The sequence below is a fragment of the Salvelinus alpinus genome, chromosome 19 (assembly GCF_045679555.1).
Source record: "Salvelinus alpinus chromosome 19, SLU_Salpinus.1, whole genome shotgun sequence".
Classification (NCBI taxonomy): Eukaryota; Metazoa; Chordata; class Actinopteri; order Salmoniformes; family Salmonidae; genus Salvelinus; species Salvelinus alpinus.
The window spans coordinates 8243768-8259563 of record NC_092104.1 but is presented as its reverse complement, the minus strand read 5'-3'; the positions used below and the strand labels follow the sequence as shown (position 1 = coordinate 8259563).

Genomic DNA, 15796 nt, shown 5'->3' with positions numbered 1-15796 from the left:
CAGGTTGAGCACAGTGCTGACAGGGCGTTGAGTGGTTAAAAAGGCCGTGTTTATTACCTCAGCCTTGAGGGACCAGGACCTGACGCTGTCTGACTGCCGAGTCGTCACACAGATCGATGGAGACTTTGACAGTTTTAACACCTGGCATATTCAACAGTTATGGCATAATGCCAGGGGGACATACTCTGTCTCTCCGTCTCTCTTATACACACATATACACACACCCACAATGTGATTTTCAATACAACAAAAAGACAAGGGGAGTGTTTACCTGTGCACAACCTCAGACCCATGTTTTGTACCATCAGAGAAGTCCTCATTGGCTGTCCTGTGTTCTTCACTGAGAGACCAGCAGTCCTCACTATTAACTATCCTGCTGTCAATATTCTCCTCTCCAGTCTCCTCACTATTAACTCTCCTCCTGCTGTCAATATTCTCCTCTCCAGTCTCTTCACTATTAACTTTCCTCCTGCTGTCAATATTCTCCTCTCCAGTCTCCTCACTATTAACTTTCCTCCTGCTGTCAATATTCTCCTCTCCAGTCTCCTCACTATTAACTCTCCTCCTGCTGTCAATATTCTCCTCTCCAGTCTCCTCACTATTAACCCTCCTCCTGCTGTCAATATTCTCCTCTCCAGTCTCCTCACTATTAACTCTCCTCCTGCTGTCAATATTCTCCTCTCCAGTCTCCTCACTATTAACTCTCCTCCTGCTGTCAATATTCTCCTCTCCAGTCTCCTCACTATTAACTATCCTGCTGTCAATATTCTCCTCTCCAGTCTCCTCACTATTAACTCTCCTCCTGCTGTCAATATTCTCCTCTCCAGTCTCTTCACTATTAACTTTCCTCCTGCTGTCAATATTCTCCTCTCCAGTCTCCTCACTATTAACTCTCCTCCTGCTGTCAATATTCTCCTCTCCAGTCTCCTCACTATTAACTCTCCTCCTGCTGTCAATATTCTTCTCTCCAGTCTCCTCACTATTAACTCTCCTCCTGCTGTCAATATTCTCCTCTCCAGTCTCCTCACTATTAACTCTCCTCCTGCTGTCAATATTCTCCTCTCCAGTCTCTTCACTATTAACTTTCCTCCTGCTGTCAATATTCTCCTCTCCAGTCTCCTCACTATTAACTCTCCTCCTGCTGTCAATATTCTCCTCTCCAGTCTCCTCACTATTAACTCTCCTCCTGCTGTCAATATTCTCCTCTCCAGTCTCCTCACTATTAACTCTCCTCCTGCTGTCAATATTCTCCTCTCCAGTCTCTTCACTATTAACTTTCCTCCTGCTGTCAATATTCTCCTCTCCAGTCTCCTCACTATTAACTTTCCTCCTGCTGTCAACATTCTTCTCTCCAGTCTCCTCACTATTTTCTCTCCATCCCTGTCACACTAATTCTCTCCTCCCTGTTGCTCTTTCTGTCTCTCTCCTCCCTCTGTGTCTCTGTCTCTCCCTCTGTTGCTCTCTCCTCCCTCTGTCTCTCTCTCCATCCTCCCTATTTCTCTCTGTCTCTCTTCTCCCCCTCTCTCTCCTCCCTCCCCCTCTCTCTGTCTCTGTGTCTCTATCTCTCTCCTCTCTGTCTCTCGCGCTCTCCTCCCTACCTCTCTCGCTCTCCTCTCTTTGTCTCTCTCTCCTCCCTCCCTCTCTCCTCTCTGTCTCTCTCTGTGGCAGAGTTGTTATCTTTCTCTTCCCCAGCTAGCCATCAGAACGGTCACACCTGCTCTCCTCTCCACTCTATTCCTCCTCCTTTCTCTCACTCAAAGGATCTCTCACTCATAGATCACACTTCTATCTATCACTCTCCTTGTCTCTTTGTTCCTCAGTAGTTTTGTTCCTCGGTAGTTTTGTTCTTCGGTGGGGATCTTTTGGTGCATTTTCAACTGTTCGAGCAGGATGTATAACAACAGAGAAGAGAATCCCAGGTGATTTGAGGGGTATAGCAAGAGAATCAAATGTAATTTTATGGATACAGGGTCATACAACTAATGGTGAGTCCCTTCATTGAAACAACTTATGTATATGCTGTAAATACATGTGAGTATTCAAAACAAACAGAATTATACTGAACAGGGTTATGGCCAATTCCACTTAAATTCTAACCATAAAGTAAACCAAATTCGAATTTGACATTTTCCTAATTGAAAAGCTTTGAGGAGAATTGGATTTTGGAATGTCAGTGTACGTCCTGGATTGAATTGGATTTTGGAATGTCAGTGTACGTCCTGGATTGAATTGGATTTTGGAATGTCAGTGTACTTCCTGGATTGACTGGAATTGACCCCAACACTTAATACTCAACAAACAAAGAAATGTAGTAAAATGTTATTAACTGGACAAGACATGCATAGATGGATGAGGAGGTGGGAGAAATGTTCATTTTGACAGAAAATATTAATGTGCAAAAGTGAAATAGTACTATCTGTGTGAACGAGTGAAAAATAATGGTTTACATTTGCAATTTTCACTATAGCGGCACTTGACTAGACTATGCTAGGTTTATTGCTTTTCAATTCTGTACATGTCTGTTTTTTTGTGCACTAATAGTTCCCTACACTAAAGTGTGTAAATCCGTTCCGGGGACATCTGAGTGCAAGATATTGGCACCTCTCTAAGTATTACCTTAGTCACCATGACTGATATATACAGTAAGTCAATTGATCATCTCCTAACCACAGTCTGTTGGCCTTCTACTCGAGTCCCTGGTCGTTATGGAAAATATATTATTATGGAAAAAATATGGAAAAAATACCCTGCAAACACACACACACACACGCAGGTAAGCAAACACACACACACACACACGCAGGTAAGCAAACACACACACGCAGGTAAGCAAACACACACACGCACACACATCCTCACTTGCTCTCAGTCTTTTGAAGGAGGGGGAATAGAATTGTGGGGTAGAAAAACCATTTACTTCAAATGATTTAATAGTAGATGTATTGAGGCATATTAAAGAACCAATGTTGCCTATTTGTTAATCTGTAACTGAGACACATACACAGTGACACAGTAACACAGTAGCACAGAGTAACACACAGTAGCACAGTAACACACAGTGACACAGTAACACACAGTGACACAGTAACTTTACCAAACAAACTATAACAGTTAATTCAAATATTTCAATGGTGTATAATGTATCTCTAAATGGTCAATTGATGGTTAATCAACTAATTATAAAGCCTTTACAAAAGTAATCTCACTCAGAGTATAGTAACCTACAACATCATCTCAACCCTGCTCCATCTAGAAAGGAGACCCCCCCCCCCCCCCAGGGTTCAGTTACTCCATCTAGAAAGGAGACCCCCCCCCCCCCCCCCCCAGGGTTCAGTTGCTCCATCTAGAAAGGAGACCCCCCCCCCCCCCCAGGGTTCAGTTACTCCATCTAGAAAGGAAGTTACTCCATCTAGAAAGGAGATCCCCCCCCAGGGTTCAGTTGCTCCATCTAGAAAGGAGACCCCCCCCCCCAGGGTTCAGTTGCTCCATCTAGAAAGGAGCCCCCCCCCCCCCCCCCCCAGGGTTCAGTTGACTCAAGTGCTTTTTTTTAAATTCAATATTTGTATTGTCTATACATACAGTAAGAACCAGCCACCTTTTCATTTGTCTGACTGTGACACACGTTGCCCTGCTGTAATGACGCATAAACGTGTGTGTGTGTGTGTCTGGGGGCGGGGGGGGATGAGTAGAATGAGGTCAGCCTGCCTTACACTCTGAAAACTGGACATTGAAATAGCACTTATAAATAACACATCCAGCCGGGTAAGTTAAGTGGTGGATTTGACCTCGCATCTCAGATACACACAACACAGACATGCTCAGACACACACACACACATAGATATATAACATAGATATACTCAGACACACACACACATAGATATATAACATAGATATACTCAGACACACGTAACACAGACATGCTCAGACACACACACGTAACACAGATATACTCAGACTTTCCATCTCCTTGACTGATTCTAAATATATATAATATATCCTGATATCAAGAGCAAACATGGGGGGTAAAAGCTTGTCTACATATTCTAGGAAATGTATTATAATGTACTTTAAAGGACATTGCATTGCTCAGAAACGTGATGTCATTTTTGATAGAGAATATTTTTCAAAATGTAACTTGACACATTTCCCCATCTCATTTTATAACATTTTCTCTACAAGATTTGTTAACTTTTCTAATAAATTCTACAAGTAGGCGATGGTCTAATCCCCAATGGAAGATTTAGGTCAGATCATTCAAATTCATTTCCAAAATGAAAATGTATTCAACACCAACCATGTTGTTGAAGGTTCTGTTTTTCTGTCAAACGGACCGAACAAAACCTCACAGGCTCGTCACAGTCTTTCTGACATCAATGACAGAATGACTATCCTTTTTTTTGGAGAGGGGGTCAGCGAGATGTGTTCCCCACTCACTCTCCAACCCAAACGGTTTGAAATGGTTCCTGTATTCCCCTGGCTGCCACTGAGTTGGCTGTCATCATGCATTCTCTCTGTACTCAGGCAGTTTGAAGGCCGGCTCTCAAAGCAAAGCGCTGAAAGAGGTTTAAATGCCACCCTACAGAGAGAGCCCTTGTCACCAGCCCTGCTGCCTCTCAGGGTGCGTCTGCACCCTATTCCCTATATACACTGAGTGTACAAAACATTAGGAACACCTTCCTAATATTGAGTTGCGCCTCCCCTTTTCCCCTCAGAACAGCCTCAATTCATCGGGACGTGGACTCTACAAAGTGTTGAAAGCGTTCCACAGGAATGCTGGCCCATATTGACTCCAATGCTTCCCACAGTTGTGTCAAGTTGGCTGGATGTCCTTTGTGTGGTGGACCATTCTTGATACACACAGGAAACTGTTGAGCATGAAAAACCCTGCAGCATTGTAGTTCTTGACACACTGAAAACAGTGCGCCTGGCACTACCATACCATACCCCGTTCCCCATTCACCCTCATTCACCCATAAGGGACCGTAGCTTTCAGCTGGATTCACCTGGTCAGTCTATGTCATGCAAAGAGTAGATGTTCCTAATGTTTTGTACGCTCAGTGTAGTGCACTACTTTAGACCACAGGTCTATGGCACCATATTCCCTAAATAGTGCACTACTTTAGACCAGGGCCCTATGGCACGCTATTCCCTAGATAGGGCTCTGGTCTAAAGTAGTGCACTATATAGGGAATATGGTGCCATTTGGTATGGATCCTGACTGTAGAGCTCACACTTCCTGCTGTCTGCAAACACATGCAGCCACACTCTGGCCAAATACACACACTCAAGTTGTACAACAGATGTAGAACGCCAGTTGTGATACAACGGAGAGTTTTTCAGCACAATAATATTTACACATTGCATTGCGTCATACCTGGGGTATATTGTCAGATATACTGTACAGATGGCTGGAATGTTGTTTCAACCAATCAGCCAGCATCTAGGACCCAAACTACCCGGTTTATGATACAGAATAATTATAGGCCTAAATCGGTTTCTCAACTCACCTGACATTGCATGAAATGAAGGAGGGAGGAGGTCAGAGACCTGGCCGTGTGGTGCCAGGACAACAACTTCTACCTCAATGTGATCAAGACAAAGGAGATGATTGTGGACTATAGTCAAAGGAGGACCGAGCATGCCCCCATTCTCATCGATGGGGCTGTAGTGGAGCAGGTTGAGAGCTTCAAGTTCCTTGGTGTCCAAATCAACAACAAACTAGAATGGTCCAAACACACCAAGACAGTCATGAAGAGGGCACGACAACGCCTATTCCCCAGGGGACTGAAAAGATTTGGCATGGGTCCTCAGATCCTAAAAAAGGTTATACAGCTTCACCATCGAGAGCATCCTGACTGGTTGCATCACTGCCTGGTATGGCAACTCCTCGGCCTCCGACTACTAGGCATCTCAGAGGGTAGTGCGTACAGCCCAGTACATCACAGGGGTCAAGCTTCCTTCCATCCAGGACCTCTATACCAGGTGGTGTCAGAGGAAGGCCCTAAAAATTGTCAAAGACTCCAGCCACCCTAGCCATAGACTGTTCTCTCTGCTACCGCACAGCAAGCGGTACCGGAGCGCCAAGTCTAGGTCCAAAAGGCTTCTTAACAGCTTTAACCCCCAAGACATGAGACTCCTGAACAGCTAATCAAATGGCTACCCAGACCCCTATTTTACGCTGCTGCTACTCTGTTTATTATCTATGCATAGTCACTTGAATAACTCTACCTACATGTACATATTACCTCAATTACCTCGACTAACCGGTGCCCCCCACACATTGACTCTGTACCGATACCCCCTGTATATAGTCTCACTATTGTTATTTTACTGCTGGTGTTTAATTATTATTTTATTTTAAAAAATTCTTACAGCATTTTACTGTAAGGTCTACTACACCTTTTGTATTTGGCGCATGTGACAAATACAATTTGATTTGAAAGCCCTTTAAGTCTTACAACAATAGTATCCTTGGTCCTCAGAGCTGACATGTTGGCTTGGTGTCACAGACTTCATTACCTGTTGGTTCCCGTGTTTCCTCAGTCACTCGGTTACTGTAGTTGGCAGACACTAACCCCTCTACTTCAATACGAAAGGCAGCTGAATGCAGTATATTTTTCATCCATCCATCCACGTACATCTTGCCTGTTGAAATTATCAAACACACACACTGCGATGATGAATACACACACAAACACACACATATACACGTATTCTTTCTCTCTCGCTCTAAAAGTCAGTTGCTATGGTAGCAACAGAAACACAAGGCCAAGCAGACAATGAGTTTGTGTTGCATACCGTCATTTTCAGTTTTTTTTCCTTCTGAGGACTTGGCTGATTTCTTTTGATTTTCCCATGATGTCAAGCAAAGAGGCACTGAGTTCGAAGGTAGGCCTTGAAATACATCCACAGGTACAACTCCAATTGACTCAAATGATGTCAATTAGCCTATCAGAAGCTTCTAAAGCCATGACATGATTTTCTGGAATTTTCCAAGCTGTTTAAAGGCACAGTCAACTTAGTGTATGTAAACTTCTGACCCACTGGAATTGTGATACAGTGAATTATAAGTGAAATAATCTGTAAACAATTGTTGGAAAAATGACTTGTGTCATGCACAAAGTAGATGTCCTAACCGATTTGCCAAAACTATAGTTTGTTAACAAGAAATTTGTGGAGTGGTTGAAAAATTAGTTTTAGTGACTCCAACCTAAGTGTATGTAAACTTCCGACTTCAACTGTAGTCACTCTAGGAGTTTCAGTGTTGCATAACGTCATATAGTCACTCTAGGAACATAGGGTGACAGCGGAGAAAGTATTTTTCCTTCACAGAACACGTCATGAAGAGAGACCCTTTGTATGTACTGAAACTGTCTGGGGGGAGAGGTGTGTGTGTGTGTGTGTGTGTGTGTGTGTGTGTGTGTGTGTGTGTGTGTGTGTGTGTGTGTGTGTGTGTGTGTGTGTGTGTGTGTGTGTGTGTGTGAGGAAGACGGGGGTGAAGGGGAAGAGACTTCATTTACTCATGTCTCTTTCTCCATCCGCTCCCTGTCCTTCTCCACTCGCACAAACAAACACACACACACACACACACACACACACACACACCTCTCCCCCCAGACAGTTTCAGGACATACAAAGCTCCCTGTCCTTCTCCACTCGCACAAACACACGCACAAACGCCGCCCCTCAAACCGAGCGGAGGTCGTCAGTGTTGTATAACATGTTGCGTCTGTCTGTTAAGTGTCTTCTTCATGTCCAGGTACCAAGGACAAAAAAAACAGGCCATTTACATTAGGCTGTTGAATACAAGACATGCGTCAGTGTATTGCACAAGATTTTCCCAACTCAGGAGGAACTCATGCCTTCTGAGCCTGTTTGTAGACAGACTGAATGGGTTTAAATGTTGTACAGCAAGCTTGGGCCCAACTAGTCAAGCAGTATGTTAGGTGGGGGAGTTTCATAGCATTGAAGTACTGTTTCACTGCCCCTGTAGTCAAACAATTCTGTATGAATCGGAAATTAGCTAGGTTGAATTTGGTTATTTGAGTTACCTTTTTCACCTACTTTTAAAAAAATAGTTGGAATCAAGTATAATGCCATGGTACTTCAAATCAAATACCACCTGGAGCTTCTCCCCTGACACATTTGTCTCAGTCAGTAGCATCAGTTGCCCCCTTTGTGAAGAACATGCAAACAGTTTTTTTTCACATGGAGATGCAAACACGAGTCACTGAGCCACTTTGTAACCTGGACCATTACAGTAGTGAGTCACTGAGCCACTTTGTAACCTGGACCATTACAGTAGTGAGTCACTGAGCCACTTTGTAACCTGGACCATTACAGTAGTGAGTTCTTGTGCAGCTTGTCGTTTGCTCTTTGCATGCACATATATCACTGTATCATCTGCATACATTTGAACTTCAGACCCAGTACAGACAGAAGGCAGATCATTAATGTACAGGCTGAACAGGAGGGGCCCCAGTACTGACCCTTGGGGCACGCCCACATCATAGCTGAGAGTGGGAGTCAGCTTATTGCTCACTCTGACACACTGCATTCTGCCTTCAAGGTATGATTTCATCCATTTGATGGCTTAGGGGGAAACATTGAACTTGAACAGTTTTGTGATGAGAACCTCATGGTTAATAGTGTCTAGAAACACAGCCATTAATATAGTCAGAGGTCTTTGACAATAAAGAGGAGAAACTGTAGGTGAGCAGGACATCATGAGTGGTCCAAGACAGTGTCAATACATCATGTGTGGTCCAAGACAGTGTCAATACATCATGTGTGGTCCAAGACAGTGTCAATACATCATGTGTGGTCCAAGACAGTGTCAATACATCATGTGTGGTCCAAGACAGTGTCAATACATAATGTGTGGTCCAAGACAGTGTCAATACATCATGTGTGGTCCAAGACAGTATCAATACATAATGTGTGGTCCAAGACAGTATCAATACATCATGTGTGGTCCAAGACAGTATCAATACATAATGTGTGGTCCAAGACAGTGTCAATACATCATGTGTGGTCCAAGACAGTGTCAATACATCATGTGTGGTCCAAGACAGTGTCAATACATCATGAGTGGTCCAAGACAGTGTCAATACATCATGTGTGGTCCAAGACAGTATCAATCAGTAGCGTGCCGTGGGCCTGGCGCCTGGGCCTTCAGTGAGGTCCTACACAGTCCCACCCGAATTAATCCACCTGTTATTACCATCATTTAGATGCCATGGCTCTAGACACTATACATTTAGACAGAAACGCAGTATAACCAGGCGTTGCGTCACCTTGAAATTGACATTTTTTTCAGAGAATTGCAGGGGAAGAGTACAATACAGTACAGTTCAACTAATAGGCAAGAACATAGTCGAGTGCAACAGAGTTATATTAATATTCTTCTTCTATCCATTTCTGGTCCACAAACTTTGAGCTTTAAGTCCCCCAAAAAATAAATACAGTGTGTTCACTAAACAGCGCATTGTCGCACCCAAAGCAGTTTCACCGTGATGATAAAGACACATAACTATTCACTGAAAATAAAAGAAAACAAATCATTTGCAACATAGGCTATTTGCCATTTTATTTTGTTAATATATAGGCTATTTAATATTAACGAAATAAAATGCGAAACATACATACACATTTAATAAAAAATAACATGCATTGTATGCCTACTCACCAAAGACTGATTATTAGACAGTTGCGTGCGCTTAGGGGATCGTGAGAAAAATGCTGCAAGGCCATTGAGGTTGGCAAAGAAGACCTTGCATTCTTTAAGCTTTGAGGCTCCTTGAGTCAGTACTAAATTTAGTCGATGTGCATAGCAGTGAATGAATAAGGCCATCGGTGCCCTCTCCTTAACTTTAGCCTGCACCCCATTGAGTCCAGATGCCATGACTGCTGCGCCATCAAAACACTGTGCCACAACTTTATCCAGACTACATTCATTTTCCTCCAAGAAACGGAAAATAAGAGCGGCAATGTCATCAGCTCGCTTGCCGCTTGTCACATCTTCAAACCGGATAAATCGCTCCTTGACTCCCGTGTCCGTCACATAACGCAGGACGAGTGAGAGCTGTAGCTCCACTCTGGTGTCCCCAAACGTTTTCAAAAGCACCATTGCTTGTAAGTGCCCAGCCGTACTTTGGTGTCTCGTTGCTGCCTTGGTTAGACAACTCAAGTTTGCAAAGCCAGTGTGGCTCCAAACACCAAATCGATCACTTGCAAATAATAGGCATTCCCAGCAGTACAGTTTGCAGTGCTTCTCGGAGCCTGTGAGCCATTGACAGCGCTCATAGTTGAAACTTTGAAAGTGGCGAACGAACGAACCCCTTTCCCGCCTGTGACAGGCTTTGTAGCGTCGGGCGACCTCTCCTTACAATGTCTAACTTTTCTTGAAAAGTTCGTCTTGAGAATGGCGTTATAATTATATCCTCGACATCTTCTCCTCCTTCCGCCATTGTGGGTTCAAAAAACAGTTTAGGTAGTACGCGAATTAATTCGTTTATCAAATTCAGTTTCCTAGATCTGCATAGACCTGCCCATAGGACCTGCCTCTCAATATTGGTAATCCAATCAAAAGACGTGGACGCCCTACGCCTGCTAGCTGGCTCCTGTGTAACACTGGAGCCAGCCAGCAGGCGTACAATAGCCAACTCTAAAGCTGATTGGTTGACACAAAATTTTAATTTCCATTCACTTTAAGCTACAAGCGCCTGCACTGTTGATTCTGAAGGCCTAAGAGCAGATTTTAGACCCCTGGCAACACATGATGGCTGAATATGATTGGATAAAAGATCTAACATAAAGACCAGCCCTCCAAATCTCAACCTGGGGCTGGAAGCAGTGCAACCAAGAGGAAAGCTATGAAATGAAGAGTATAACTCTTACTCTGGGGAATAATTTAATACATATTTGTGGGAAAATATATTTAAAAAAAAATTATATTCTGATGATGTTTAGGCCAGCAGAGAAGGCCTTGCAGGCCCTGACGGCCCACCACTGGTATCAATACATAATGTGTGGTCCAAGACAGTGTCAATACATCATGTGTGGTCCAAGACAGTGTCAATACATCATGTGTGGTCCAAGACAGTGTCAATACATCATGTGTGGTCCAAGACAGTGTCAATACATCATGTGTGGTCCAAGACAGTGTCAATACATCATGTGTGGTCCAAGACAGTGTCAATACATCATGTGTGGTCCAAGACAGTATCAATACATCATGAGTGGTCCAAGACAGTATCAATACATCATGTGTGGTCCAAGACAGTGTCAATACATCATGTGTGGTCCAAGACAGTGTCAATACATCATGTGTGGTCCAAGACAGTGTCAATACATCATGTGTGGTCCAAGACAGTGTCAATACATCATGTGTGGTCCAAGACAGTGTCAATACATCATGTGTGGTCCAAGACAGTGTCAATACATCATGTGTGGTCCAAGACAGTATCAATACATCATGTGTGGTCCAAGACAGTATCAATACATCATGTGTGGTCCAAGACAGTGTCAATACATCATGTGTGGTCCAAGACAGTATCAATACATCATGTGTGGTCCAAGACAGTGTCAATACATCATGTGTGGTCCAAGACAGTATCAATACATCATGTGTGGTCCAAGACAGTATCAATACATCATGTGTGGTCCAAGACAGTGTCAATACATCATGTGTGGTCCAAGACAGTGTCAATACATCATGTGTGGTCCAAGACAGTGTCAATACATCATGTGTGGTCCAAGACAGTGTCAATACATCATGTGTGGTCCAAGACAGTGTCAATACATCATGTGTGGTCCAAGACAGTGTCAATACATCATGTGTGGTCCAAGACAGTATCAATACATCATGTGTGGTCCAAGACAGTATCAATACATCCTGTGTGGTCCAAGACAGTATCAATACATCATGAGTGGTCCAAGACAGTATCAATACATCATGTGTGGTCCAAGACAGTGTCAATACATCATGTGTGGTCCAAGACAGTGTCAATACATCATGTGTGGTCCAAGACAGTGTCAATACATCATGTGTGGTCCAAGACAGTGTCAATACATCATGTGTGGTCCAAGACAGTATCAATACATCATGTGTGGTCCAAGACAGTATCAATACATCCTGTGTGGTCCAAGACAGTATCAATACATCATGAGTGGTCCAAGACAGTATCAATACATCATGTGTGGTCCAAGACAGTATCAATACATCATGTGTGGTCCAAGACAGTATCAATACATCCTGTGTGGTCCAAGACAGTATCAATACATCATGAGTGGTCCAAGACAGTATCAATACATCATGTGTGGTCCAAGACAGTATCAATACATCATGTGTGGTCCAAGACAGTATCAATACATCATGTGTGGTCCAAGACAGTATCAATACATCAAAGTGCACTAAGGTTGGGCAACTCTGCTCCTCTGGGGCCTTCTGTCTTTCTTTCAAATCAGCGTCAGGTTTAGACCTGGGTTATCTTGTGCTCAAATACTGTTGTCTGGATTATTTAGTGACCTGTCCTTTTGTATTCCCACAGGGCCTTGACCAAATTGCATATACATAAATTACAGATGACCCTATAAGAAACAGTACAGGTACCTGCATTAGCGTGACCTTTCACCTTTAACCCTGCTGTCATGGAAGACGCGATGGTGGTGCGTACGGACGGGAACTCTCTGCTCAAGGCTGTGTTCCTGAGCCGACTGCGTCTGACACGCCTGCTGCTGGAGGGAGGGGCTTACATCAATGAGAGCAACGAGCGCGGCGAGACGCCCCTGATGGTGGCGTGCAGGACGCGCCACACGGACGCACAAAGCGTGCCCAAACACAAGATGGTTCGGTACGTTAACGAGTAGGAACACCGCTCAGCAGAGCAAGAGTGTCCAAATGGGCCAGTGCAAGCTTTTACTACATACAGTTAAACAGCCAAAATAGTTACACACCTGACTTAACACAGTTTGTATTGAAGACTATGATTGGATAATTAGTTAAATCAGGTGCTATGGCTGGAGCAAAATCCTGCACCAATATTATGATTAATATTGGCCACCAATGGCTTGCCGTAGTGTCCATAAGACCCTGTACCTCCTCTTCAGGTGTTTCCACAAGGTATTGATCAACATTACATCAACAGGTACCTGCTGGAGAGCGGAGCTGACCCAAATATCCAGGACAAGACCGGTAAGACGGCCCTGATGCATGCCTGTTTGGAACAGGCGGGGGCAGAGGTCCTCTCTCTACTGCTGGGGAGTGGAGCTGACCCCAGCCTGGACGACCACTCTGGCTTCTCAGCACTGGTCTATGCTGTCAACGCAGGGGAGAACGAGGCCCTGAGAGTCCTACTGGATGCCTGCAAGGCCAAGGGCAAGGAGGTAAGGATGTGGGTTTGATTCCGCTAGGAAAAGTTTGCAACATTCTGGTAACTTCCCCAGAAATCCTGGTTTGAGGTTTCCTGCTGATCTCCTTCTGATTCCAAAACCTGGGAATTTTGGGAAAGTAACCAGAGTTTTGCAACCCTTTGCTGGGGCCACCCATTTGCACCCTCTACTAGAAGTGGCTTTGCATTAAAAAAAACCATCTGATGGCCTTTATTACAGGTCATCATCATCACCACGGACAAGCTGCCGTCAGGACGCCAGATGACCAAGCAGTACCTGAACGTACCCCCGCCTCCCGACCTGGAGGAGCGCCTGCACTGCACCCCTGGCTCTGCTGCCTGCTGCATGTCCCCCTCAGAGATCCAGCTCCGCACCCCTCCACAGGGCACCTCAGCCACTGCCTCACCCCAGCCAGGGAGCCCCCTCCTGGGCCTCAGGGAGCACCACCACCAGGGTGGTGGAACAAACATCTCTGGTTCTGCTGGTTCTGGTTCTTCTCAGCCGGGCTCCCCGACCAGGGACCCTAACCTGTTTCGAGGCCCCGGTCCTGGGGTGGTGAAGCTGTTCCATCCCCAGCGGCTCCACTCTGAGCCCTGGCTGCAGCAGAACAAGGCCTCCAGGTAGGTAGCCTAGACTAGGTTAGAGAAGTGCGCCAGCAACTGGAGGGTTACCGGTTTGAATCCTATGTCTGTCAGGGAAGAAAATCTTGTCCGGAGTGGTTCGGCAACTGGAGGGTTACCGGTTTGAATCCTATGTCTGTCAGGGAAGAAAATCTGGTCCGGAGTGGGTCGGCAACTGGAGAGTTACCGGTTTGAATCCTATGTCTGTCAGGGAAGAAAATCTGGTCCGGAGTGGGTCGGCAACTGGAGGGTTACCGGTTTGAATCCTATGTCTGTCAGGGAAGAAAATCTGGTCCGGAGTGGGTCGGCAACTGGAGGGTTACCGGTTTGAATCCTATGTCTGTCAGGGAAGAAAATCTGGTCCGGAGTGGGTCGGCAACTGGAGGATTGGTGGCATCAGTGTCCTAGATACTATCTCCTGCCCTTGAGCAAGGCACTTTAACCCCTAAACTGCTCACAGGGAACTGCACTAGTAGCTTCCCATTGGTCCAGCCTCTCCAAACAAATATGTATGTGTGTTTTCTTCTTCTTCCTCCAGCCTGACCGAGGAGCTGCTGGACATCACCCCAGAGGAAGAGCTCTCCTTCCGGGTCAACAGCCTGGTCTTCTCTGGGTCCGGAAGGGTGGGACCCGGGGCACATCCGATCGTCGCCCGCCACCAAAGTATCGACCCCAAGGATGCCACAGGGCTGCTGGAGCAGGTCATGATAATAATAAAACAAATAACTTATCATGTGCCTGTATAATAATTAATTTGTATATTTTTTTCTCTTTCAGGTGGTTGGGAGTGAGGGAGGTGGCGGGGGAGGAGGAAGAGGATGCCTGAGTAGGAAGATGTCTTACGACAGTGCTGCAGCTTATTCCCACCCAAACCTCCTGCACCGGGGGGACGGAGGAAGCTATGGAGGCTACCCCTGTGGCGCCCATGAGCCTGTCCTCCCCGTAAACAAAACCTCTCCAGACTGTTGCCTTCCCAACCTGGCTGTGTCCAGCCTGAGGAATGTGGTCCGCCGCCGCAACATTGGCATAGACCATTACAGCTCTGACTCCCAGCTTCCCCAGTTTGGCAGCCACAGCAGCCACCCAGAGAGCGGAGACTCCTCCAGGGGTGTTGTAGGGGGAACTGAGAAGCGTAAACTGGTCAGTAGTAGATCCTCCACACTGTCGGGCTCCCGGGAGTCCCTGGAGAGTGCTGCCCAGAGAAGAGGCCCTGCAAACCTGGAGAGGAGAGGCTCGGGGGCCCTGCTCCTGGATCACATCTCCCACACCCGCCCGGGGTACCTGCCCCCTCTCAACCCCCACGCACCCATACCCGATATCGGGGTCAGCCCGACCTCAACCTGCCCCAGCCTGAGTGGAAGCACCAAGGCACTGAATATGAATGGGGGTGTTGCAGGGCTGGGATCAAAGCCTCTTGTCCCCTGTGCTCCTGCCATGCCCAGAGATCTGAAGTCAAAGCAGACACTGCTGAGGAGACACTCCATGCAGACAGAGCAGATTAAACAGCTGGTCAACCTCCAGGAGATAATCCATGCAGACAGAGCAGATTAAACAGCTGTTCAACCTCCAGGAGCTCTTTCGGCCAATAAGACGAACGATGCTAGACTGATCCCAGATCTGTTTGTGCTGTCTTGTCAATGTTACTCCTTGGCAAAACAGCAGAAACAGTTCTGGGACCAGGCTAAAAGGTTGCATTTTCTTTGTGTCTGGCTACTGTGTGCTTGGCTGACTGTGATCGCTTCCTATGTCAAGCATTGGTGCTGCTGTGTGACAATGATATCA

At 45.6% G+C, this 15796-nt stretch overlaps 1 protein-coding gene across 1 annotated transcript; it reads left to right on the top strand.

The window, feature by feature from the left end:
• The first annotated feature begins 288 nt into the window (after window positions 1-288).
• Window positions 289-15571, top strand: ankrd34bb (ankyrin repeat domain 34Bb). The gene is made up of 6 exons (XM_071352201.1): window positions 289-1985; window positions 12554-12856; window positions 13151-13388; window positions 13614-14014; window positions 14553-14715; window positions 14792-15571. The coding sequence occupies exons 2-6, from the start codon at window positions 12654-12656 to the stop codon at window positions 15563-15565; spliced, it is 1779 nt and encodes a 592-aa protein (XP_071208302.1). The 5' UTR covers window positions 289-1985; window positions 12554-12653; the 3' UTR covers window positions 15566-15571.
• Window positions 15572-15796: the final 225 nt, after the last annotated feature.